Below are 25,486 nucleotides of genomic sequence, written 5' to 3'. Positions count from 1 at the left end.
TGGTGTATCAGGAGGAGCTAGACATCAGGATTGAGGGCCATTGGAAGAGCCGTGTGCAGGTCCCTTGTGGAAGTAGCCGTGGGTGCCACAGGCCCGGACTGAGGTGTACCCGAGACACAGGATAAGATCCCTTTACCACAGACACAGCAAGAACTCTTACCGTGTCCGCTTCTGGGGCAGCCTGTCGGTTCTCCAGGTGCTTCTGCAGGGTCACGCAGGCTGCGAGGAGGTCCTTACTCAGCTCCACCCTGCGGTGAGAACCAGATACCTTCAGGTTGCTCATGAGTGCCTTAGAAGTGATAAACAGACCTGTGTGCCCTCTCCCAACTGAATGGACAATTGAGAATGTTTCATCCCAATTGCTCTTTGACAATTTTATATCACATTAAGTTAATAATATCCACCACTCACTGGCCCAATAACAACGCTCTTTTTCAAATTGGCTCCAATAATCTTCCTTCTAGCTGACTCAATAATAGCCTACTTTCCATTGGCCCAATAGCAACCTTTCTTGGCACTAGCTCAATGATAGGCTCCTGGTTGACTTAATAATAACAGTCCCTTTCATAGGATCAGTAAAATCTTCCTTCTCATTGGTCCAATGGTATTATTGACTAATACTCTATCAATACTGCTATTCAATCCGGGTGACCACAATATCAATCATCCTACTTGTTTGCCAAATACAGAACACATGTCATTGATTCACTGCTAATATTTCCTATTTTGGCCCTAAAAATAACCTTCCATCCTGCTTCCTAATTAACTAAAGCCATCTTTTCCATTTGCCATAACAAACTTCCTCCAGGGAAAAAAATATGTTCCATCCCATTAACACCAATAGTACGCTTAATTCCAATTTGCTAAATAACCCTCTGTCTTCCCAATGAAGTCTTCGTTTTAATTGGCCCGGTAATAATGTACAATAATAACTGGCCTTCCAAATATTCCAAAAGTAATATTCCTTCTCTTAGAACTCTATATTGTCCTTTCCAAAGGTCCAGTTATTGATCTTCCTTGCTATCGACCCTAATGACCATTTTCTTTCACATTTGCGTCGCACTTAATCATCTTCACATCGTCCAATACGAAACAGGTTACTTATCTGTAAGAATAGGTTTTCAGCTTCTCCTTTGGTGTGCATTATTCCGCTATTTAGTGTCTGGATCCTGAAACAACTTCTGTATGCCTTAAGACTTGTTTGTTTTGGGTGTCAATCAAGGAGTTAAGATGACTTACTCTGACATTGTGCATAAGCCCGCGTTACCCCAGTACATAGTCGCCATCTTCAGATTCTTTTCTTTGTCATGTATAGTTTATGTTTCACTTTGTTATTCTTATTGGCTCATTTTACTGTATTTTTTCTTTTTTTTTGCATCATTTGCACTCCACTATGGACGGGGGGGGGGGGGGGTCAGTGGGGGGTCACAAGAACCAGGACGAACTTTCTTATTGGGATTTGAACTGGCCACTCTTCCTTCCAAATATATTTTATTACTGGGGTAGCAAAAATGTGTTTCTCATACTACCCCTAGTGTATGCCACTAAGGCTGCTAGGAGGTCGTCAGCAAATATGTTATGTTTTTGACAATAACAGTTTCCTTTGTAAATACCTCTAAATTTGACGGTGTGTACATCACATAACAAAAGGCATCCTTTTCACAGTGTAGCACTTGCATCTTTGTATTTTGCCTTCCTCTTAACTTGTTCTCCTTTCAAAGTGGATTCTGAGTTTGAAGTTTTGTACACACTTACATTCGAATTCGAGTGTTCCTTTTTCTTTCTGCTTTCCTTGACTACTGTTAGCTTTTCTACCAGTGTTGGATGTGTTTTTGTCTCTAGAATCCACAGACCCAGTTTGCTCTGAAAGGCTTTTCCACTTATCTATGCTGCTTTGGCACTGGGATGATCTTTTTCGGAAGTTGCTACATTCTATATCTGTTCGCACCGATTCTTCGACCTCAGGCTAAGTTAGTTTCACAGGACTCGAAAACTATGTCATTCTCTCACCCTCTGATAACTCCAAATACTTCACGAAGTATTCCTTGACTTGTGCCATGACGTAGAGAGCCCAACAGAGTTTTTCTCGTCTTTACAGTTTTTGGCTGAAATATGTCACGAGCTCAGCACCCTTCAGACTTACGGTTCTTGGGTAGGCATTGTTTACATACCTTATGTATGTCTATCTGACCCAATTTGTGGTGACACTTAGGGCACAATCTAATAGGCATGATTTCCATCAAACCCCTAATTCGGTATTGAAGAGAGACCTAAAAAAACCTGTCTTCGGGTCTTCTTCCATGTCTTGGTGTCCTTGCCTCGTCAAAGAACTCTGGCACCCTACACTCTGCCTTTCCTCCTATCTTCTTGATGTTGGTAATTCCCATGTCTTGAAGTCAGCTTCATCTCCCAAGACTTTGCAACACATTACTCAATTCAATTCAATTCAAATAACTTTATTCGATTGTAAGTAGAAAGACAATCATAAAAGTATATAATCACAAAACATTACAATTCATTAAAAAGGGGTTTAATAAGGAAGTCACGTCATATGGGAAACACATTATCCTGGGTAAAAATAGAGAAAGATACCATTTATATGGTAATCCTATTTCTAATAGAAATCACTTTCTTTAAGTACAATGTAATTATTGCGACACAGAGGCAATTGTCCAACCGTTGAATTTCATACATAGCCGGGCGACATTGCCGAAGCCCGATCTCTCTTACAAAAGGTAATAATTGGACAATCCTCAAATGGTGATAGAATTTACAAAATAAAACAACATGCATTGTACTTTGGTGGGAACTTCCATCACAGGGACAGGGAGGTAATACATGGGACCAATAGTTAACTGATGGGAAGCTAACCAATCTGTGAAACAGTCCCAACCTAAAACGGGTTAGTATAATTCTATCGTAATTACCCATGACATGGATCAAATAGGGTTGAATGTTAAAAGAAGTTAAGATTAATTGATGATTTAAAACAGTGGGTTTTGTGATCTCAGCAGTAATTCTTAAGGATTCTAGAAAGAGCAAGCCCTCTTTTTTAAGCTCTTTCCGTGAGATGGCAAGCATGGTATGGGGTTTTAGAAAATAATCCATTTTACCAATATCACTAAAGAATTTTTGTACATAATTCAGCCACGGAATCCTCGCATGTCCATCTAGTTTTAAAACATCTGCCAGTATGACTCGGTTAAGTTTGTGTTCTTCTTTTGTCCATACCCTATGCCAGAGTAATACCGGTTCCAACTTGATAAGGTCCGAGATAAAGGGGAGTCCTAATTCCGAGTGACAAATATAATTAGAGGAACTCCTGGGGACTGCGAGGATGAATTTTAGGAAAGAATTTTCAAGTATCTGGAGCTGAGAAGTATCTGCAAGGCCCCAGATCCCACTAACATATAATGCGCAGAAACGCATTTAGCTTTATAGATCTTAATTTATTCAGTAGGTGGTCTGGTGCCTAATTTCCTCGTGAAGGATCTAAGGGCGGCAATTGCACGATTCATTACCAAACTTTTAGCTGATATAGCCTCGCCCCAAACATCCTTCGCTGTAAATAAAATGCCCAGATAGGAGAATTGCTTCGTACAAGATAACTGCTGACCCTCAATGAATATAGTCTTTTTAGGTTTTGCACTTCTACCACAGCGCATGATGAAAGTATTTGCTATGTTAACTCGTAGGCCTAGATCTTTCATGAAGAGGGTAAAGTTCTCCACCATGCGTTGTAGACCCACTTGGGTGCGAGACATTAGTGCGGCGTCGTCTGCGTACATTAATAGCGGTATTGGACGTCCGGCTGCGTATGGGGGGTCAAAACTTGTGTTGCACAGGGCCTTCTCCAATCCATTGATGTATAAATTAAAAAGAAGTGGTGCCAGGACACAGCCCTGCCTAACACCACTCCTGATAGGCATTTTGCCCGTGCATTCTCCCTTTCGTCCATTACGAACCCGAGCGGATGCATCACTGTAAAAACATTTGAGAAAATAAATAATGTTTTGTTCAACCCCAATTTGATCCAGGAACAATCCTTTCCGCATGACGAATTGTAGTTAGTGCAAAGTCAATGGTCGAAGAGCAGCCACGCCCATTAAAGGTTGGAGGAAGGGGGAAGGGGTTAGTACAAATGTCATCTAAAAAACCCAAATCAAATTGACCCAGAAATTCATTGTAGTGTTCTCCTAAGTGGGAGTGATTAAAGTGAGAAGAACTCACACCATCTTCTCGCCCTATGGTACATCTCTTATCAGTCGCCATGTTACACAGGGTACAATTAAAATCTCCCAGGAGGAAGATCATCATGTTGTGTCCGAAAGATTTTTCTTGATCGGACACTGAATTAGCCAGTTTGTTAAGTATAGTAGCGGCCTCCTCCAGGGAAAGTTATTATAAAAATTGATCAAAGCGATCGGGGTAGCTGAGGTAAAAACCAATATCAGGAGTTGAAAGTAAACATCTTTGACTGGCTCCAAGACCTTTGATAAAAGCAGTTTGTTGGATACGTAGGTTGTCAAGCCTCCTTTAGCTCTGCCATGTGCAGAGTTCACTGCTGAAGTATGGAACTTTATAAACCCGTTGATATGGACTGGATCCCCTGTCCATGTTTCTTGGAAACATAAAAGTTCTTGCTGGTAAATACAATTTTGCCATAGGGGGTTGCCAATTTTGGATTTGATTCCAGCAATATTCCAAGAGCAGATGTTACATGTTAGGATGTCAGTCGGGGGGCAGAGGATAGGAGCCAGAGAAGTATCTATCCTCAATGGTAATAAACCACTCACTCTTGTATCTTCAATACACTCAGCCAACATCGCATCCCCACCCAAAAAACCATCAATTCCAAGACACAGACTAGCCATGCTGGGTTCACCATTGGTAGTAACCGGTGGATCGGGAGGCAACATAACGGTCATTGCAGGTAACCAGGGGCTAATCTTGCTTCTGAACCCAATAGTCGAAAAAAGTATCTGAAGATGGTGACTACGCATAATTTACATTTTGGTCTTACACTCAACATTATAGATAGTCATCATGATTTCTCCTGTGTTTTATAACAAGAATGTAAATGTTTTTAGGGATACAGAGGGTGTTTCCAGACCCATTCCATGCATTGTGGAACAATGCAGAACATGTGAATCTAGAGAACATTCATGCTGTAAAATAATCTTTTTCCATTGGCAATGATATTTTTCCCCATTACTCCAATAGTAATGCGTCATTTAACTCAAATTTAAAATATTCATCCTAAATACTGCTAAAAAATAATGATTCTAATTTGCCTATTAACAGTATTAGATTTTATTAGCACGAGTAATAATCTTACATTTCTACTAACCATAACAATAATGTATTTCTTGATTTACTCAATACAAATTATACTCTTCCATTGGCCTAATCATAATTATTTGATGGCCCTCAAAGCTCATCTTCCATGCTATTACGGCGTAAATAATCTTATTTCCTAATGGCCTCACAATCATATTTGCCATTTCCCTAGAACCCAACTTTCCCTTTAGCCAAGAACAGCTCTTTCCTTCCTGAGTGCTACAAAATAATTTGCATACTCTAGCCTTTGGCTGAAGACACCACATCATGATGAAACAACTACACTGGCCCTCTCCAAGCACCATATCCCTGCGAACACTTAACTGCACCTTTTGTTGTAATGAGGAGAGCAACACCTCAAACTCACCTGTGGCACAGCAATGTATTGCTAAATGCAGACAGTCACTTAAACCCTCAACTGTAAAGCATACCACTTTGTTCAGCTTATACTGAAAGCTCCTCCAAAGGCTTACTACATTCTCCATCTTAAACAAGACCCTACGACTGCTAACGTGCTCTTAGTTGGTGAGCCGACGCATGGGCTGGGTAAGCACTGGGGACAAGAAAAGCGTGCGGAGGACTTAGTTGAGTGAGACAGACAGGGGCATAAGAACAAACAGAATTGCAGTAGGTGTACCTCTCTAGGCTTACCTTTTTTTGTTTTCTTCTGCCACTCTTGAATTGATGCCCGCTTCTGTTGCTGGAGCATCAGCTGCAACCGGTATTCTTGGTCCCTCTTTATTCTGCCTATTAGGCTCGGCCCCTGAAGGCCGGTGCTCCCCATGTGCCGAAGGTACTGCCTCACTCGCCTCATGATACTCGCTCTCTGTGCTTTCATTGTCCGAAACATTTTCGGCGGTGCTAGAATCCTCGGAAGATGTGGATTCGTACCTTAAATGGAGACGAAGAGTAAATTTTGGCCCTGGATGAAAAGCCTTCACCGAGACTAGACAATTAAGGGAGAGATGCTATAATGTGCAGTATTTGAGCATTTCCCAGGGCCGGACTTTCTAGCGGGGTTATAGGGGAGGATGCAAGATTAGTGGTTTTCTATGGGTGCGCTATCAAAGAATTTAAAAAGCCTAATTCTCAGAAGTTCGCCATAGCGAACTACAGCAAAGGGTAGAAACCAAAATGCTCTCTGCTTCTAAGTTACACAACTGACAATTTTTAAAAGATCACCCATTCTGATTTGTACAAATTTGATCAATAATTTTAAGAAAAAAACACTTTTCCAAGAATCTGTTATAAAAGAGGCGCCTCGTTTCTCAATTTAGCTTTATTTTGTGATTAGTGACATCAACTTCAGCACACCCAACTACTCAGCTGCTATCTTTCTCTCTCTGTAAGTCAATCTTATACCAAATGAGGTAAGAGTCTTATCCGATGAGGTGATATTCAATGATGGGGCTAAAGTGCAAGGACAATCACGATAACGCGAGAAAGAAAAAATTACTTGCTGTACCCTCCGTTCACGCCAACAAACTGCAGACTCTTCTTGGTACTTGGCGAAATTTCCCCCTCTTCCTTTCGCTTCATGATGGATTTGACATTTGCCTGTGACAAAGCTGAAATAGTAGACCAGCATCAGACTAAGGCATCCAATCAAATGGGACTCTAGAGGAATGACAGTAAGACTCAGTGGGAAAGGCTAAGCAAATATTTCTGTGAAAATACACCTGCTGTGGATGGGGCTTAAGAATATCTAGCCTGGTCTCCTAGACAGATAAGGAAGGCTTGCACAGGGCACGAAAACATCTACCCCTGTATCTCAGAAGGTGAGTGCAGCGTGGACAATGCTCCACATCATTTGCCCTTGTATCTACCTTGTGTCCAGGAAGCTCACTTGGATGGTGAGCGAAGCTTGAATGGGTTGATGAACGTTCACTCTTCTACTTTAAGATGACAAGGGGATTCTGAGCTTATCTTGTGGTGTTTGGTACTAAGATTTTGCACGATATGCATGAACACGTTCATGAAAATTGCCTCTCTACAGAGTCCTACCCGTGCTCCAACTACTTGTGCTCACCCTGTAGCCATCTTTCTTACCTGGGTCTTCATCATCTGGCCCAAGTGTGGGCCTCTTGGTCTCTCCCACCAAGGACTCCGCAGCTGCCCCTTGGGAAGTGAACTGGGCAGTTTGCAGTGCCGATGCTTGTTTTTTGGCAGCTCTGATGACGTCCGGACAGGTAGAATAAGGCACAGCCAAGGATGCCGTAGGCTGATCTGTGGAGTGTCAGGGAAAATTACAAAATACTTCTTTAGCAGGAAGTGATTAGAAATCACACCAAACAAAAGTGGAAATCTTCTCTGTGGGATACCCTGGAGGTTACCGGTTTTAATAATTCCAGGGAAATCCAAGGAAGAAGACATGTTCATGCGTCCACTGACAGGATCAGTGCACAGCCTGCTAAGTATAGTTTGAATTACTGTGAGGCATGTCAGTGGGTTAACATGGGTACAGCAGACATCTCGGGCTCATATCCTAGTAATCTAGTTCAAAGGGTCACAGTGCCTACTGCAGGAACATTGGTCTAATCTGCAGGTCACAGAGTTGAATCCTAGAAGGTCTCTCGGTGGCTAATGTCCCTGTCACAGACATCTCTCTCTCTCTAATTAGCATGTCACCGGTCAGTGGGTTAAATTCTGCTACCCCAAAGATCTGTCTTACCTGCATTTCACAAGCTTTACTCCTTGTAAAATTGCTCAATGGGTCACTGCACCTACTGCAGATCTAATACTGTTCAGCAGTTTTTAACCGTGTTGGGATTAAAACTAATACATCAATTTCTGAATGGGAAATGCAACTATAGGGACACCTACCAATTGTCCCGCACCTTAACCAATCTGCAGAACGTTCTAGGAACAATCTAATTTTCTTTTATAGTTTTTTTTAATCGTTTCAAGCAAACTTGACCTATGGGGCAGAGATATTAACAATCCAAAAATACTTTACCCATGGATTAACCGAGTTAACTATAAGTAAAACAAGCATTGAAAATGCAACAGGTCTCGCCTTTGTTTAAGTTAAAGCAATTTGCTTTGTGAATGGTATTGTTTTGTTTTTGTATATAAATTAGGGTTTGTTTTTGATATGTTGTGATTGTGTGTATGGGAGAGAGTATTACTTTGTGTGTGGAGATAATGTGTCTGTGTGTGTTGTAGGAATTGAAGTGGGTAAGGGCATGTATTTGCGAAACTGTGATAGAGACCCAAATGTGTGTATGTTGTGAGAGAGGAAAGAAGAAAGACATGGAAAGACTGTGGGGCTTATTTACAAGCCCCTTGCGGTGCTGATGCGTCACTTTTAATATGGGAAAAGTGACGTACCAGTGGCATAAGAGGCTTGTAAATAAGACCCTGTGTGTTTGTGCGTGCATGCATAGTGAGTAGCAGGGCTTTAAATGGGCCAGTTCTAGCCAGGACTGGTAGTAATTAAAAATAGACATTGAAACAGTCCCTATCGGCCCCTATACCATTGTCCTGTCCCTAACCAGTAAAAACACTGATCGATTTCTGAACAATTAATGCAAAAACTTTTAAGGCAATCCACGTCGGTGATTTGGTATATATTTCACTTGTTTTATTTAATTTTGCATTCCCTAAAAATGTTAGCTTTTTTTTTAGGATGTTGGTTTCTTTGTGTTTTTTTCAGTGTGGCATGTTACTCTTGTACAATGCTTTATCCTAAACACTTAATGATTACTGATAAAGCCAATAGTCATGGCTGGTTTTAGATGTATGTTGGTTGTTGTGTATATATAGCTGGGTGCGACAGTGATGGAATGGCCTGTCGTGTACTCTGGCACACACTGCCTTTTCAAGCCGCCTAACCGGCAGTGCCACTGTGGCCGAACGCCCCAGGACAACACTAGGATGAAATAACCGAAAGCTCATAGAGGCACCAAAATGCTAGATGGGTGTAGGGTGACCAACCGTCCGTAAATTTCACGGACAGTCCGTAATTTCGGCCGTCTGTCCGTTGTCCGTGAAGGATTCTTTAACGGACGCCATTTGTCCGTAATTTTAACCGGGCACCGATCGCACCACCCTAAAGCCGGCACAGCTTCCACCCACCTCCCTGCTGGACTCCGATGCTGTTCAGGTCGGGTGTAACAGACTCCGATGCAGTACCAAAGCTCAGACCCCCAGCAGCATTGGAGAGGCACAGCGGGACGGCGACCCTCACACCATCAGCCCTTCATGAGCTGTTAAGAGGTGTTTGAAGGTGACTGAGAGGGAGGGGCTGCAGCTTCAGGCACAGGGGCATCTATTCAGATGCAAACAGCCCTGAATGCGTCATGTCTCTGCAATTTAGACGGGCCTCACACATTCCCTTTCTGCCCAGGGCCCCAAAAATCGCAGAACTGGCCCTGATTACACCAAGGCAGCACGTGGTTCTCTTCACAGAGCTTAATTACTGTTACTAAATTGTAAGCAAACCTCGGTTCTTCAAACATGCAGTCTATAATGTAATAAAATAAAGAAATGGCACAATCGCACCCACACTGATTAACAAAGTATGGAGAACAATCAGTTAAATCAATTCGCTTGGAGTATCTCCTTTAAGTACTGTACATCACAGTGGGGGATGACAAAACTAACATTTTGGAAAGAGAGCCTGTCTTCTCGATGTCCTGTCCAGGAGGGGGTGAGGAGCCCTACCCCACCCTGGAGGGGCCAAGATGATACTAGAATACTGCATGCCCACCCCTGTGCCCACCCTGGTGGATCCTGTTCCCCCTCCTGTGATGGCTCCTGCCCCCCCCCCTCCCCCCAGTGATGGCTCCTGTCCCCCCCCCCCCCCCCCGCCTGTGATGGCTCCTGTCCCCCCTGTGGTGGATCCTGTCTCCGCCCTGGGTGGCTTCTGCCCCAGTCCTGGAATGGCTCCTGCAGCGAGGGTGAAGTTCTTGATGGGCCTCTTCTCAAAAAGGCTAAGCTCAAAATTAATATGAAAAGGTCGGCGAGTGAGTGAGTAAGTAAGTGAAGGGATGGGTGGATGGCTGGATGAATTACTGAAAGGGTGAATGAAAGATTGAATAGATGGAGAATGAGAGAGGATGGATGGATGGATTGATGAGTGAGTGGAAGGATGGATGAGAGAAAAGGTAAATAGCTGGATGTATGGGTGGAAGGGTAGCTGGATGGGTAAAAGGGTGGATGGATGAGTGAAAGGGTAGCTGGATGGGTAAAAGGGTGGATGGATGAGTGAAAGGATGGATGAGTGAAAAGGTGGATGATGAGTGAGTGGGTGGATGGATGAGTGAAATGATGGATGGATTGATTAATTGATAAGTGCAAGGGTGAATGGATGGACGGATGATTGAAAGGGTGAATGGATGGACGGATGATTGAAAGGGTGGATGTAAGGATGAATGAGTGAGTGAAAGGGAGAGTAGGTGGACAAAAGGATGAATAGATGAGTGAAGGAGTGAAAGGATAAATGGATGAGCGAAAGGATGGATGAGTGATAGGGTCAATGGATGAAGTCATGAGTGGATGAGTAGATGGGTGGGTGGATGGATGGAAGGAAGGATGGCTAAGTGAAAGGGTCGATGGAGAGAGAAAGGGAGGTTGGATGGATGACTGAAAGGGTGGATGGGTGGAAGGATGAGTAAGTGAAAGGATGGCTGGATGGGTGAAAGGGTAAATGGCTGGATGGATAGGGTGAAAGGGTGGATGGATGGATAATGGATGGATGAGTGAAAGGATGGATGAAGGGATGGATGAGTGAAATGATAGATGGAAGGATACATGATGGATAGGTTTGCAAATGGTTGAATATGTTTGGATATGGTTAGATATATGAGAAATAAGCAGCTGGGTTTAAGCACATTCGCACTGCCTGAACAAGTCACTTGCGAGTAGTGAGTACGTTGCCCACCTCAAATAGTCAGCCGCTTAAGAGACTATAAACAATAATGATAAGCCCAAGATATGAGAGGCAACAAAAAAATATAAACTAGCTGGTATACTGTAATATTACAGGATTAACATAGCGCACAAAGAGATAAGCAGTTTATCAAATTTCTTCTTTATTATGAAGATGTTGTTATGTCCACAGCCAACGCGTTTCGCCCAAACATGGGCTTCTTCAGGGCAACGGATCAAGCTGTCGAACTTAGTAGAACACGATTGTTAAGTTGTAGTGATTTGATATTCCAATGTGCAAACATCGAGTTATATTGCCGGTAGACAAGCGTAGGCGTTGACAAGTTATCCAAAGTGACAATAATTCAGAATAGTCCAAGCTGTATAGTTCCAGCAAAGAACAAACCCTGAGTAAATTCGGAGCGAAGTGTCAAGCTGATTCACAGGAGTCGAAAAGGTGGTTGCGATACACCGTCGAGTCGGATCGGTAATAGACACTTCGCTCCGAATTTACTCAGGGTTTGTTCTTTGCTGGAACTATACAGCTTGGACTATTCTGAATTATTGTCACTTTATTACATTATTACAGTATACCAGCTAGTTTATATTTTTTTGTTGCCTCTCATATCTTGGGCTTATGTTTGGATATGGCTGGGCTTACTTATATACTATTGCGCGACCTCCTCTGATGTGTCTGTAAAACTTACCTATTGTCCTGAAGTTTTGTCCTGAATTTTGACCTCCTGTCCTGAATTTGTGTCCTGAATTTTGACCCTTTGTCCTGCATTTTTACACTCACCGTCCTGAATTTGCACCAATGCCAGTTGGTCACCCTAGATGGGTGGCACACTATGCAATGTAGTTTACATGTGTAAGTCACGCTCTAAATTATACATGCCATTCCCCTTGTAGCAAACCACCCTTTTTTTAGTCCCTCCTAAAGTTCAGGAAAGAAGAGAGCGTTCCTCCTATAAAATCCGCTAAGGGAGGCGTAAATAATACGTACAAATATGCTTACAAATGCCGCTGTTTATTTACATTCTATACAACACATGGGTTTGTCTTTTTATTTTACAAAAAAACTGAATATATTATGAAAATAGGCAACCCATCCCTTGTTGAAATGCTATTTATTTCGTTTTTTCTTTTTTTGCAATGGTGAATTTCTTTTTAAAACCCAAAATCTGAATTAAAAGATTAGATTCTAATAAAAAATTATAAAGAGAAGTCTGCGCATGTCGTCTCGACACTAGTGTCTGCGTAAATCCGAGCTGCGTCTGCGGAGGGGCCCTCAAGCCGAGCTCAGAGGCAGATGTGAGCGCACTGTCCCCGGCTCTGGAGGCCTCTGGGCCTAGGAGGAATCAAGCGCCTCTCTGAAATCAGGGCGATGTGCCTGAGAAAAAGAGCCGTGGGACAGCGAGTGCTCCCGCAGCGGTGGGGACACGGCCAGTCAGAGGATGAAGTGTGAAGGGGGTGTGAGGAAAAGGGGGAGACATCAGGGAGAGGGGAGGACGCGTGGGATATGGGAGAGGCGGGGGGTGGAGGGATGAGGTGCGCAACTAAAATAGAGGCGAGAGGACAACGTAGAAACCGGAAAACGCAAAAGGGAGAAGGGGCAGAAATATGAAAGAAAATAGCAAAGAGGGAATGGAAAAATAGGAATGACCAGCAGGATAAAGGAGTGATGGGGAAGAGGTGAAAATGGAAGAGACGGCTTGAAAGGAGAAGGGGAAGGAAAATAAAGGAAAAAGGCAATTTAGGAACACAAGTAAGAGGTGGAGGAGTGAAGATGAAAAATTTGAAGCAAGGAAGAAGCAGCGTAGATGGGAAACTTGGGGATACCGGTTAAAAATGGGAGTGGTGGAAATAGAAGGGCGACAACAACGAGCTAAAGACGTAAAGTAAAATCGAGAAACGGTAGTAACATGAGAGACAGCGGTGTGGAGTAGATGGAGAGAAAGGGATAGACCAGGTGGGAAATGGAGGGCAAAAGGGAAATAGGACTGGGGTTGTTCGGAGATAAATAGTACAGGTAGAACTGTCAGTAGGAGAGAAAGGAAAGTAATATAGGGCAAAAGAGAGAAATTTCAATAAGGACAGAAAAAAGAAAAGAGGACAAAAGAAAAAAATACGTTGTGAGAAAAAACGTAGTAGGAGGGACAAAAAATGAGAATGAGTCAGGTCAAGCAAGAGGAGATTCCGGCATGAGTTAGAGGAAAAAGAGTGTGAGTGCGGCAAAAAAAGCACACAAAAAAACAAACAATAAAACACGACAGTAAGAAGGAAAAGGGGCGAAAGGGGACAGGGAGTTTAGAAGGCGTGTTAGAAAGGAAGGTTAAAAGAAACAGGACGAGAGACGATAAGAATACGAGAGATGGGAAAAGAAAACCAATAAATACAACGTATGCTATAAAGAAGGAGGAGTGTAAGGCGAAATTAAGATGGTTAAAGGCAGAGAAAAAGAACACGAAGGAGAAAGGTTGACGCTAGTGAGAAGAAGCAAGAAGAAACGGAAGAACGATAGAAGTGGTGATAGAGTAGCTCAGTAAGAAAAGAAAAAAGTGCTTAGCGGCTAATTAGGAGACACTGTCTCCTGCCGCCAGGAAAAGGTGCAATCCCGGTGGGTGGGGCCAAAAGCGGGCAGGGTGGTAACCAGGAGGGACTAAAAAGCCTCCTGGACAATCATAACACCCAGTTCTGCATAATTGGTGACGCAAAATGACCCGCACCAATGCAAAACACGGGCGGAGCAGAAAGCGAGCTTCTGGAATCGTATCGATTACAAGAATCTCTCGCATGGCGAGAGCAGCGCATGTGCGCTACTAACGCCAGGCGAGACCTAAAAACCTGCTAGCACTGAAGGAGCACCAGGAAGCAGCCACATTCCAAGAAATTATCTGGCATCATTTCGTGTCAGCCTTCCTCTTTTCACATAATTTTAGCTAATGCTTTCAGCTTTGCCAAGTTGTTTGGTCTTCAACTTCTTCAGTACTAAATTCATGATTTTAGGAGGATAGGTAATTAGATAGTGCGTTATTTCTAGCAGGCCGCTGGGGGCGCTCTAGCCAACACAATGCTTTTGTAAGGTAATGTGACTTTTTGAATACATTGTGTTAGTTCACGTGGGCTTAATACTGCCAGTCGAATTCAGGATCCATATTAGGCTATGGACGTTTTTATTAAGACACAATTCACGCTAATACATTAGGAAACAACACCACATTTTTAGCATAAAGGTTACAAGGCCTCTTGTAACATATTGGGAGATTTGGGGCACAGTGACAACCTTTTCCTCTACCTGATAATTTGGTTTTACTATGTCCATGGGCTAGCCTTTCAATGATGATTTATGTACGTTTTAGGTTTTCTCTGCCAATTGACTGCTGAATGAATGGAAGGATATTATGCTATCATATTTGAGACATAAAAATGGTTTACAACAATTATGATCCTGACCGAAGAAGAAACTCTTTTGTGCCACAACATTTTTTTAAATTGGTTTTCTTCCTCGTCAATTATTTTGTAAATACATTTAATAAATAATAAGATGCAACACGTGATGAGATTTTCAGTCTTCATAAAGGCTCTCGGCAGGGAGTTGGAACAAGGGATAGTGGCCACAGAAAAAGCTATGAAGCAAATAGATAACTGGTTGTACCATTTGCGTGAGAGAGGTCCTTCTGCTCTTGCAAGACGACTCAACAATGCATATATCTTTGAAAAACCACAGTGGAAGGTTAGCTATAGTTCTGCAGACACAAAACCAATACCATTTATTTATGATATACAGCGAACAAAGCTTCGTAACTTGTGTTTCCCGCCATGTGTTGTACTTCGTTGTCAGTCTTTTTTTCCATGTGCCTTTGGCAAAAGGCTGTTCTGAGCAGGCGTGGGTCTTGTGGTATGTTATAGCATAACTGGTGTATTTCTTTGGTTTTTACGTTGTGTTCGTTGAAGCAGAACTAACCTTTAAGAGTTTTTTCCAGTGAAAACTGCAGTCCCCTATCAGATATCCCATCCAAGCTGCAGACAGCTGTCTGCAGCAGGAACTGGCCTGGCCTCAAAATTATGTTATATCAGATTATCATCAGTGCCTTCCATGTTTCATATTCTGCTACATGTAACTCCAAAAATCTTGTCAGCTTTCATTAAATCAATTAAAAAAACACAATCCTAATACAGCCTTTTGTTCTACTAAATAATGTCTGGCTGCTGTCTTAAGCTGACCATCACTGAGCAGTGTATCTTCATCAAAGGTTCCCCCCCAAAATTGCATGGTCTTGAAGTACATGCAAGGCGATGGGACTCCTTCGATCACATCACTACGTGATTTATACAGCCACACGAAATGTTCCCCCATATTTTCCTAGCAAATTTCTTTGTGTATAGGAATGATCTGAATCCTAAAAATACAGTGGATAGTCAAAAAGAAAACGTATATGATTTTGGCATGAATCTTTACAGTCATAGAATTAATATAATCATCCATAACATTTGTAACATGTCCACCACCGATAGGACTCGACGCAGGTCATCTAATCAGATAGAATAGATTAGTCTCGGGTGCTCTTCTAAAGGTGGTTTGGTGAGACACAAGCCAATGTTTTCCTCTTCTGATTTGAAGTTTTACCTTAAGGACATCAAGTCGCTGATTTAAACTTCTAAACTTTCTTGCTGCGAGATACAGTTTGATTTTATTTATGAACGTAAGGGGGTAGATGGTTATTGACGTTTTGATAAAGGTCAGCAAAAACCTATCCTCTGACTTACAATAAAAAAAAACAAAAATCAAACCGTACCGCACAGCCAGAAAGTAGCAATTCAGGATTGGGAGAGGCTAGAGTGGCCCACTCTCTGGTTCCAAATGGATTCATCTCTGTTTTGGTGGAGATGAGATCTAGGAAGCAGGGACAGATCCACAACTACACTTCTAACAAGAGACTATAGTTTTGCTCTGTTGTGTTGACCTAATGTAGACTTGGGAGGCGTTGGTGTAGGGTTAAATGCAGGCTGGTGAATCCCAAAAGGTGCTTAAAAAAAGGGTGCAAGGTATATGGTAAAAAGGGCAGGACAACTGGGGAGGAGGTGAGTCCAGTGGTAGCCGGGCTTCTGGGGATGAAAGGGCCCCAGTGAAACTGGAAGGATTTAATCTTTTGGAAATTATTTAAACCAGTTCAATGTGATGACCTCAGCATGGGCAATGAGTGCTATCCTCTTCAACAGTCATCGATGGTGCACATCCTTGAAGGTGGGAGGCAAGCCCTGAATGCTCAGTAGATAGCCTGCTGCTTTGTCCACACATCTTGCTATGGGCATTGTACCAGATACTAGGAGGGTGCTTTCTCTTACATGCCTGGGCCTAGAGAGACAGTTGGCAGCACCCAAGTGATTCAGTAGTCCGGAGACCACAATTATTTTAAAGATTTTTACCTAGGACTGTCAAGTAGATAGTTGTTTTAGTTAGTCAGGATGATGAGATCTAAGTATGATTTTTTAGAAGCAACCTTATGCATCCTTTTTCAGTAGGCCTGAGGCGATACCTTGTTGTATCAACATGATGAAAACCAAACAGATTGTGGGAGTTATAAAAGGCTCAAACGGTCTAAGGAAGCCATCTTGAAGTGGGATCAATGGGAACATCTTTGGTTTCAAAGATGGCAACCAGTCTTCAGATTTATTTAGAGAGGTAGGCTGCAGCGAGAAGAAGGGACCCATAACTCTACAAAGAGGGATGCCATTTGTCATCCCATGTGTTATTTTATTTTGTCTATGAGAGACAAGATTCTCACGTAATTATGCTTATATTAAAGACTTGCATAGCAACAAAGCATACATAGATTAAAGACCTCCCAAATTGCCATTAAGATCTGGTAAAGTATCACCCAATGGTTCTTCTTTGCTTCCTTCTTAGTAGCCATTTTATACTTTCTAATCATGACTAGATATGCCTCGCTATTGGCGGGTAAGCTGTGCTTCTTCCACTGCGACTCAAGCCTCAAATTGGTATGTTTCATTTCTTCTGGTAGACAACTGAACAAAGGGGGCCCTCAGGATTTCACCCTATATTTATATGGGACAGTTGCAGATGTTACCATGGTGGCTATATATGTGAGAATAGCCGGGAAGTTTCATTATGTGTGCCACAAACGATGGTTAACAACTCTACAGGGAGAGTAAATTCTCGTGGTATCCTTGAAGCAAAAATGTTAGAAGAACATATTCCCATGGGAGCATTACAGAATTTAAGAGGATATGGGGAGATGGGAGTTGAGAGCAAAAAAATGACCTGAGTGATCTGACCAAGTGTAAGGAGAGATGTTCTGGATGGTGATGTCTGAAATTGCATCTAACGTATGTTCTTTACCATGTGTGGAGGAGAAGAATAATTGATAGAACCAATTTCATTCAGTGTGGACGAGAAGAAACAGAGAAACTCGTAGCTTCTCATTGGTGTCTTCAAGCCAAAGGTTAAATTCTCCCAGTAAATAGTGACAAAAAGCAAAATCAGCAAGCAGGTCAACAACAGACTCCAGCCTCCAGGACAATGATTCTTCCATAGAGAACGACAGCAATTTACCCATACTGTACTGGATTTCGGTCAGAGCTGTTTATAATTGATTAGATACTTGCATCCCACCAGGGAGGAAAGCAGTCACATTGAGTGACCCCCCCCCTCCATGACCTTGGGCTTTATCTTGGTGTAATATGTGATATTCAAGTGGAACAAGATAGGCGTTGGTCACTAAGTTTTTGGGAGTTTGCAGTTTTTCTGGTTGATGCTGTAACGCAGATCTGGTTTCCACATGCAGCATTTTATTGTTTGGGTGAGGTGGGGTCTTGTGAGTTGTTGTTTTGTTAACAACCGACTGGCTTAAGGCTTTGGATCTGTGATAAGAGCTTTTAAAGAAGCAGCCTGCTCAAGTATGATGGAGTAGCGTGCATTTAGATCAAGAATACTGCTAGCCCAATTCATAGAAAAATAAGCTTTAGCAAAGCCAAGGTCTGGCCACGGTAAGAGTGAGATCGTTTTCCTTATTTGCATACACAGGTATAATGCAAAAAAACAGGGCACACAAAAATAAAAGATTGTCTTGCCGCACAGGCGCACCAACCCTGCCACAGAGGTGAACTCCTTTCCAGGCAGATGCATGCGTTCAGGCAAAATGCCATCACTCACAATGCCAGACAACCAATGAAGAGGGCTGACTGACTGACACATCATGTACAAGTTTAGCTACGGGGTGCGTAAAATCACAACTGCAGATTCCATTCATGTGTTCCAAACTGCTTGTTTTCTATCTGCACATTGTGCTCCCTAAATACATCAATAGAACAAATGCCAGTGAGGATACCTATAAGACAAGATTTACAGCGCTTACAACCAAAGAAAGCACCTATGATATTCAGCTAAACAATCCTTCTTATCTTGATTAGCTTGTGATAACTGAAAATGGCTAGGACCCAGATACCTTCTGAGGGCAGAAGAACCACTAACCACTGCCTACTGAGCATTACATAGTTCATCTTGAATCGTAGGTTCTGTCCAAATTGACCAGTGCTTCCTTATAATCTGGCACATTTTGTGAGCTCTCCTACAACAGAGAGCTAAGTCTTGATGGTTGTTTATTTCAACCTTCAACCATCTTGTAGTTAAGTCCTCACATTCCAGCAGGGCAATGCTCGACGACCATATTCCGACAGATCTGCAAAACTGAACACGGGCTGCAGCGGCCCCATGCAATATTGTCAACATTGCGGATGAGGAGTAATGATGGGACAGCTGTAACGCAACTCTACTCGACATTATTGTGTATCACTAAAATAAACGTAACTACACTGAGGGTGAAGTGGACAGAAGACCTACATGAGGGACTAACAGACGGAGAATGACATTTTGTGGTGAGGTACCCAAAACTGTTTTCCAGAAATGCCAGGTTTAAGTTGATACAATACAACATACTGCATTACACATCAGACACCAAGCCACTTCCATAGGATATATACGTTGTCAGATGCATGCTTAAGATATCAGGCTGAGGACGCTGACCTCAAATACATCTTTTGGTGTCATGCTTCTATGTAGTCCTAAAGCACAGATGTATCTGGTCTCACCGAACACCTGATAGACAACACGATTGTTTGTAGTCCCAGAAGAAATCGGCTGGGGTTGATGGTAAGAACCAGGTTAAGTGAGATGGCCTGTAAGGTTCTGATCTTGCCTTGCTCCTAGCTAAATGACCAATAGTCATATCGTGGAAGTGCAAGAGCCCACCTTAGGTATCATGCTTGAGGGGAGAACTTTCCAAGTGTCAGAAGCTGATGGGATGGCGGTATTCAGGGAACCGAAGTGGGGGCAATTTTGTTTAAAACTAGCTGGAAATGAGGACACTAGACCCCCTGAACCACATTCATAATCCTCTCTGTAGAGCATGCACATGTTTAGGTGCAGTAACAGTAGCATCATCGCTGGCAGACCTTATTACATAAAGCTAGTAGTAAATACAATCCGAAGACGATATGGATAAACTTTTGGGTCTGTTCAAATAGCATTAATTACACTTGGTCTACTTGTGCAGCATACCAGTGATGAGGCCTGTAGCTGCATTAGATAGCATTTTGCAATGGACACAACATAGGTATTGGGGCCATGTATAGACGCCAGTCATTTGCACTGCTGCACCAATATGTAACTCTGTACATGATATTTTGCATACTATGTCTGTGACTGCATCCACCCTGCATAAAATGAAATGAGACAAAGCAATCCAGCCTTTATCTTTCTCTTGGTTTAATGGTTACATGTTCATAAGGGAAAAGTTTAAACTATTTGCAAAAAAACTCCATCTTGAAGTTGTCCTTTGTTAGCACCATCAACATTCCCACTTCTCATGGGTCTCTTAATGTATGCCTGTTTCTGGCATACCTTCTCTGCTTACAGGATATTAATGAAACAGCAAGAAGGTTTGCAGGCACTGACAACTCTGTGCCCAGGAACCTCACATGCGATTGACTCTACTTGCAGCCGGAATTTGTTGCTATTGGCATGTGAGAGCCTTTTAGGGAAAACATTGCACATATGCAGACCGTGGCCATGTTTATCTCTGATTGACTGACCTCGAATGCTCACAAAGATGGGAAATAAGTCTGTCAGGCGCCCTTATGCAGAATTCCATCACGTAGCAGTTGCACTATGATAATGATATGTTTGTGAACCTAGAATAGGTTCATGCCGCAAAAGACCCAGCGAACGTCGAACCACAGAGCGCTAATATAGAATGCAATCAGTGGAGGGGCTGTGCCACTTATGGGGCAGCTTATTAGTCTGGATAAATGGCTACGCGTCTGATGGAGCAGCTCGGATGTAGGTTTTACAGGATGCAGCAAGAATGGGAGGGACAAACACAAGAAGTGGAAGGGAAGCCATCAACAAAGAAACAAGCAAATGAGGACAAAGCCAACCAATAGTAAGTAGCGGGCGGGCTTTAAGCCCACTGCACGTTTTTGCATGGTCCACAAGATTCTTCACCAACAGACGAGACCCAATAATTGAGACCGAGGTGACTGGAGCAGAGCTGCTGCCTTTAGAAAGTGAGGAGCCTACTTTGCCCGCGTAATATCTGCCATGAAAGATGCAAGCCCCGAGGCAAACGCAGACATGATTTCTGGACTCTTCCCCTTGTGTTTCAGAGGAGCGTGCTTGCTTCCTATCCGAATCACATGCCAACAGCGGACTGCCAAATAATTTAGAAAAAGTTAATACCAATACAGGCTACAATGACGTGTTTGTATGCTGGGTCACATTCTGCACAAGAACAAGGTCCCGAGGTGCAACAGTGACCCCGAGGCGGGGACAGGCAGTCTAGATGTTACATGTTCAGGCTGAGTCCTTATCCCCGAGCTCTCAAGTTACCCATGACTTCTTGCAGACTCATCGATACACCCCGGTACTGAAGAGAGGGGTTGCACCTCACCCTGCCTATGCTTACCATACTCCCCTGCACCCAGTGGTGGAAAAGAGGAAAGGCAATGCAAGCACAGTGAAACAACACAAAGATTGTTACCAGAAGATACACAATAAGTAAAATACATCTGTCTTGTCCTGGCACAAAACCTTCTTGGGTTTTGGATTTACAGAATGATTCCTAGCCTTCGGGTTCAAGGGAAGGAGTCTAGAGATTAAAATCTAAATAAACATTGCCAAGATGGAGAACCATAGCTAAGGGGGAATAATCCTCTTATTTTGAAGAAAATGGCTAGAATGCACAAGTCAAAAGGCATTTGAGACCTCATGGCTCTTACCTTTCTGGTCACCGGAGGCCTTTTCTGCTCCTCCCGACTCCTGGTGCGATGTGATGCTGATCTTCTTGACCGTGTGGAAGATGTTGCTGGTGTGATTGGCTGGTAAGGGGAAGGACGTCTCCATAACTTCATCAGTTCTGTAGATAGCAAAGTGTGGCGAGGTGACTGTATCACCCTGGCCTTCGGCTTCCTTGGTCTGGAACGTTTTGAAGCCGACATATGATTCTTTGGTCTCCAAACTCTGGGCCCTTTGTGGTTTCATGTCCATGCCAGTGGCAGTGCTGGCAGCAATCTCAGGCTCCCGTGGGGTCTGCACCACTTTGACTGTGTCCACCTTGATGGGAACCTCCTGGTGCTTCCACAATATACCCGAAGGCGGCTCAGTTGAGTACACTTGTACCCCTACAGTCCTCTGGACACACTGACGATCTTGAGAGCTCACATCTCTTCCTCTGGAATGCTCTGCGAGTGTTTGCTGCCATGTTACACTTGTCATACTGGTGGCGTCGGCTGTTTTTGGCTTGGCATCCTGCCCTTTTTCCTCTGTCAACTTCACCTGCTGGTCCAGCTTCTGGTGGGCCATCTGGAGCTCATGCAAAGCCTTTCGCAGTTGCTTCTCAAGCACCGCTATCTTGGCCGACAGTGCTTGGATCATCTGTCGCTGCTTGTCCACCTCAACGTTGGTAGCCACAGATGATATGCCCAAATCTTGTTCCTTCACAGAAACTCCCAAGCTCCTCACCTCTACTGGACTCCTTACTTCTTTTCTCCCCTCAGTCTCACTTCCTCTTCCCATCTCACGTTCCTCAGTCCCAACACATACTGACTTTGTCTCTTTCTTCAGAATTGACTGAGGGCTCTGTATCACAGATCCTTCGGCCGTCTCACATCCTGAATCTTGCCTGGAGCTACTGTGTGGTGGTGGAGAGCCCACTTCATGGCGACCCCGGTCAGCCTCTTCCTCTGGTATGTCGATGTACAGCTCACCTCTGGACTTGGTCTTACCATAACCAAGATGGCCGAGGAACCGCTGGCTCTTTAGTTGCACGCTGAGCTGGCGCTTCTCCTCCTGCAGCACGGATATCTTCACCTGCAACACTGGAATCATCTTCACTTGCTCCTCCAGCTGCTTGAGCTTCCTCAGTGCTACGGCCATTTGCTCACGGACATACTGGAGGTGCCCTGGGGTTGGCGACACTGGTGTGGACAGGCCAGAGCTCATTGGTGTATACACGCTAGAGGCCCCCGATTGTGATCCATTCTGGGAGCACATCTTGGAGAATGACTGGTTGAGACCGGCACCAACCAGTGAACTGGTAGACCCTGACCGGCTGCCATGCAAGCTCCCCAAACTTGCTAACCTGGCTCTGCCCCCATCACTCCCATCAACATGGTCCGCCTCAAGCTTCTTCTTGGCATCAAGCAACGTTTTCTCGACCCTTGCATTGAGGCCACTTATTAGTGGTGGACGGTTCTCCATGCCGTATGCGGGATAGAATCCGCGGCCACAGTAAGAAAAGGAGGAGTGCCGGCTGTCCATGCTAGCATTGGAGCATAGCGACTCAGTCGAGGTCCACCATGATCCTGTATAGCCGCGTGGCAGGGAGCTGAAGCGTGGCTTACGGTGAACTGGCACCCGTTTGATTGTGTGGCCCTTTTCAATATCATCTACATACTTAAGGAAGTCGAGGTCCAACCGGTAGCCATAGGGGGTCTCCACTGAATAGGGCATTCCCTGGTCCTTCCCCCCAAACACCGTTGGAGATGTTGGGTTAGATTTCCCTAAAGGGAGCAACAACAATAAAATGACAAAGTGTGAGAGCAGAAAACAATTCAAACCAATTGGAATTCATACTGCTACATCAAGGCCTAGATGGAAGGGATGGTCCGGAAGTTATTCTCAGATCTCTCTAGTTATGAAAAATATTTGCTCATAATTTTAAATCAACAAAGTTGAAGTACCAGCCGCTTACACAAGCTTGACATTTATTTTCATCATAGGTGTGGGATCAAATAAAAACCTATAATAGTAGTCCTGCTGAAACATGGGGACATTATGGAAAGCTAACCCATTTGAAAGCTCTGTCCTAGACTTGAACGACTATGTATTTTCCAAATTTTATTTCGCATTAGACACTGGATCTGATTATGTAGGCTGGGTTTACCCCACAAATCCACTTTAAATAAAATATATATTTTTATGTATGTTGCACTAAAATAACAGAAGTTAAGGTTGTGTTCTAAACATTTGGAGGACGTAACTCAGCACAGTGGTCATGTTGCAGTATCTACGACACAAAACCTAGAAGCCCTTCAAATGCACTGCTCGCAGCAGCACACGTGACATCACAGATAACATAACAAACCACCACTGGTGACATCACATATCACATCACCATTTACATAATGGATATCACCAGTAAAGCTGCTTAAGGACACTGCAGCACATAGTCCATTCGGCACAAACATGGGCCTATTTGGGTTCCCAAGTGGTTTTGGGGACTAGCCTTTGGCGCAACTACGGAGTAAAATAAAGGGTGGTAGAAGCAGAGACTGTTTTGCCAGTTGGTTGCAGGCACTGGGCCCAGGATCTGACCTTTGGGTCATGCCTACATGGAGGATAAATGCGTGCATGAGCCAGGGACTACTTTTACTGCTAAAATCGTGGTTTGCAATTTGGCCAGGCACTACACTTATATTATACCCTGGACACTGCACTCCTCCCACATCCCACTGTACATGGGCCCAGCTCCATACCTTCACAGCAGTTTAAGTGATGAAATCCATGACGATGTAATATTTGGTTTTAGCACTGATGTCATTCCATGATGTCATTTGTGATGGTTTCCGTGATGTCATATCTGACGTCATTAGTAGTGCATGGCATGGTGGGAGCTAAGGTTGTGTTTGCTAATAATTTCAACGGGTTTTAAGTTTTGTGGTGTAGACACTGCATCAAAACAGCTTTGTGTCTTGTTATGTTGCCCAACTACTTCCAACAGAATCTTAAACTTGATTGAGGTTTTATAGATATACACATGCACACATATACATACACATATACATACACACACGGAGTTTTTTTTCCAGACACACATAAGTACACATACACATATATAAATATATACACACACACACATATTATGTATATATTCATATTCAATTGCGCATACACAGAAACAAATAAGGACATATCATACAAAGGATTTTCCTGTCGTGTTTGTGACAAAAATAAGGCATTCAATTTATTAAGTACAATTATTTAGTTAGGTAGCATTTGCAGAATATTCTCAGATAATGCTATTTATATTACTGCAATTTGGCCCTATTAAATTGTAGTTAAACAACATGTAAGCTTTTTAATTTTCAGCAGTTTTATTTTAAATACAGCAAGATGACATTAAAAAAAAAAAAAAAGAAATTTCAAAACAGTTTTTTATTTTTTCCCCACTGATGCATTAATAACGTTGGGTGAAGTTGTGCCATTTTTACTTTTAAAGGTGATCTGCGGTTATAGGATTTTTAAAGCGGAAATATTGGCTGCTTGCAGTGTACAATTGTCAGTCAAAGTATGCTTTATTCGAATATCATTCATAAAAGCAAAAAATACATTCGCATAGACAATTACATACATAGTTAAAAAAGTATTAAACTGTGATCAAAAGATCAGATACGAAGCATACACATGAAATTTTTATCATAAGCATAACGCGGCATGTTGAACTTTGTCGGTGAATAAAAAGTTTTTAAAACTCAACTAGATGATAAAATTATTTAAAAACCAATTAAATATAGCAGAAAAGATGACATAAAACATAGGAGAGAATAATCAAAAGACTAGCAGTCTCTCCCGATTCATGAGAATAGTCAAACGACCAGCAGTCTCTGTCTGATTGACCACGCCCAGCCTAGATATTTTGCAGTGGCTACAGATATCCATGGCAAAGTATTAGTTCGTATAATACGCAGGGCCACG

The 25,486-nt window shown here is 43.0% G+C and overlaps 1 protein-coding gene across 5 annotated transcripts in view; it reads right to left on the bottom strand.

Annotated features, from left to right (window-relative positions):
• Positions 1-25,486, bottom strand: part of KANK2 (KN motif and ankyrin repeat domains 2) — a 251,838-nt gene that overhangs the window by 20,950 nt on the left and 205,402 nt on the right. For 3 of the 5 annotated variants that reach the window (XM_085600645.1, XM_085600644.1, XM_085600646.1), the window contains 5 exons: positions 21,511-23,292; positions 7,390-7,566; positions 6,797-6,908; positions 5,992-6,231; positions 161-248 (listed from right to left, as the gene is read on the bottom strand). In XM_085600645.1, the coding sequence (XP_085456771.1) occupies positions 161-248; positions 5,992-6,231; positions 6,797-6,908; positions 7,390-7,566; positions 21,511-23,292 (2,399 nt within the window). The remainder of the gene's footprint in view (positions 1-160; positions 249-5,991; positions 6,232-6,796; positions 6,909-7,389; positions 7,567-21,510; positions 23,293-25,486) is intronic. The other 2 variants (XM_085600647.1, XM_085600648.1) reach the window with 1 other exon arrangement.

This window comes from Triturus cristatus, chromosome 4_2, assembly GCF_964204655.1.
Source record: "Triturus cristatus chromosome 4_2, aTriCri1.1, whole genome shotgun sequence".
Taxonomy (NCBI): domain Eukaryota; kingdom Metazoa; phylum Chordata; class Amphibia; order Caudata; family Salamandridae; genus Triturus; species Triturus cristatus.
Note: the sequence above shows the minus strand (reverse complement) of the source record. Positions and strands in the feature narration are given on the sequence as shown.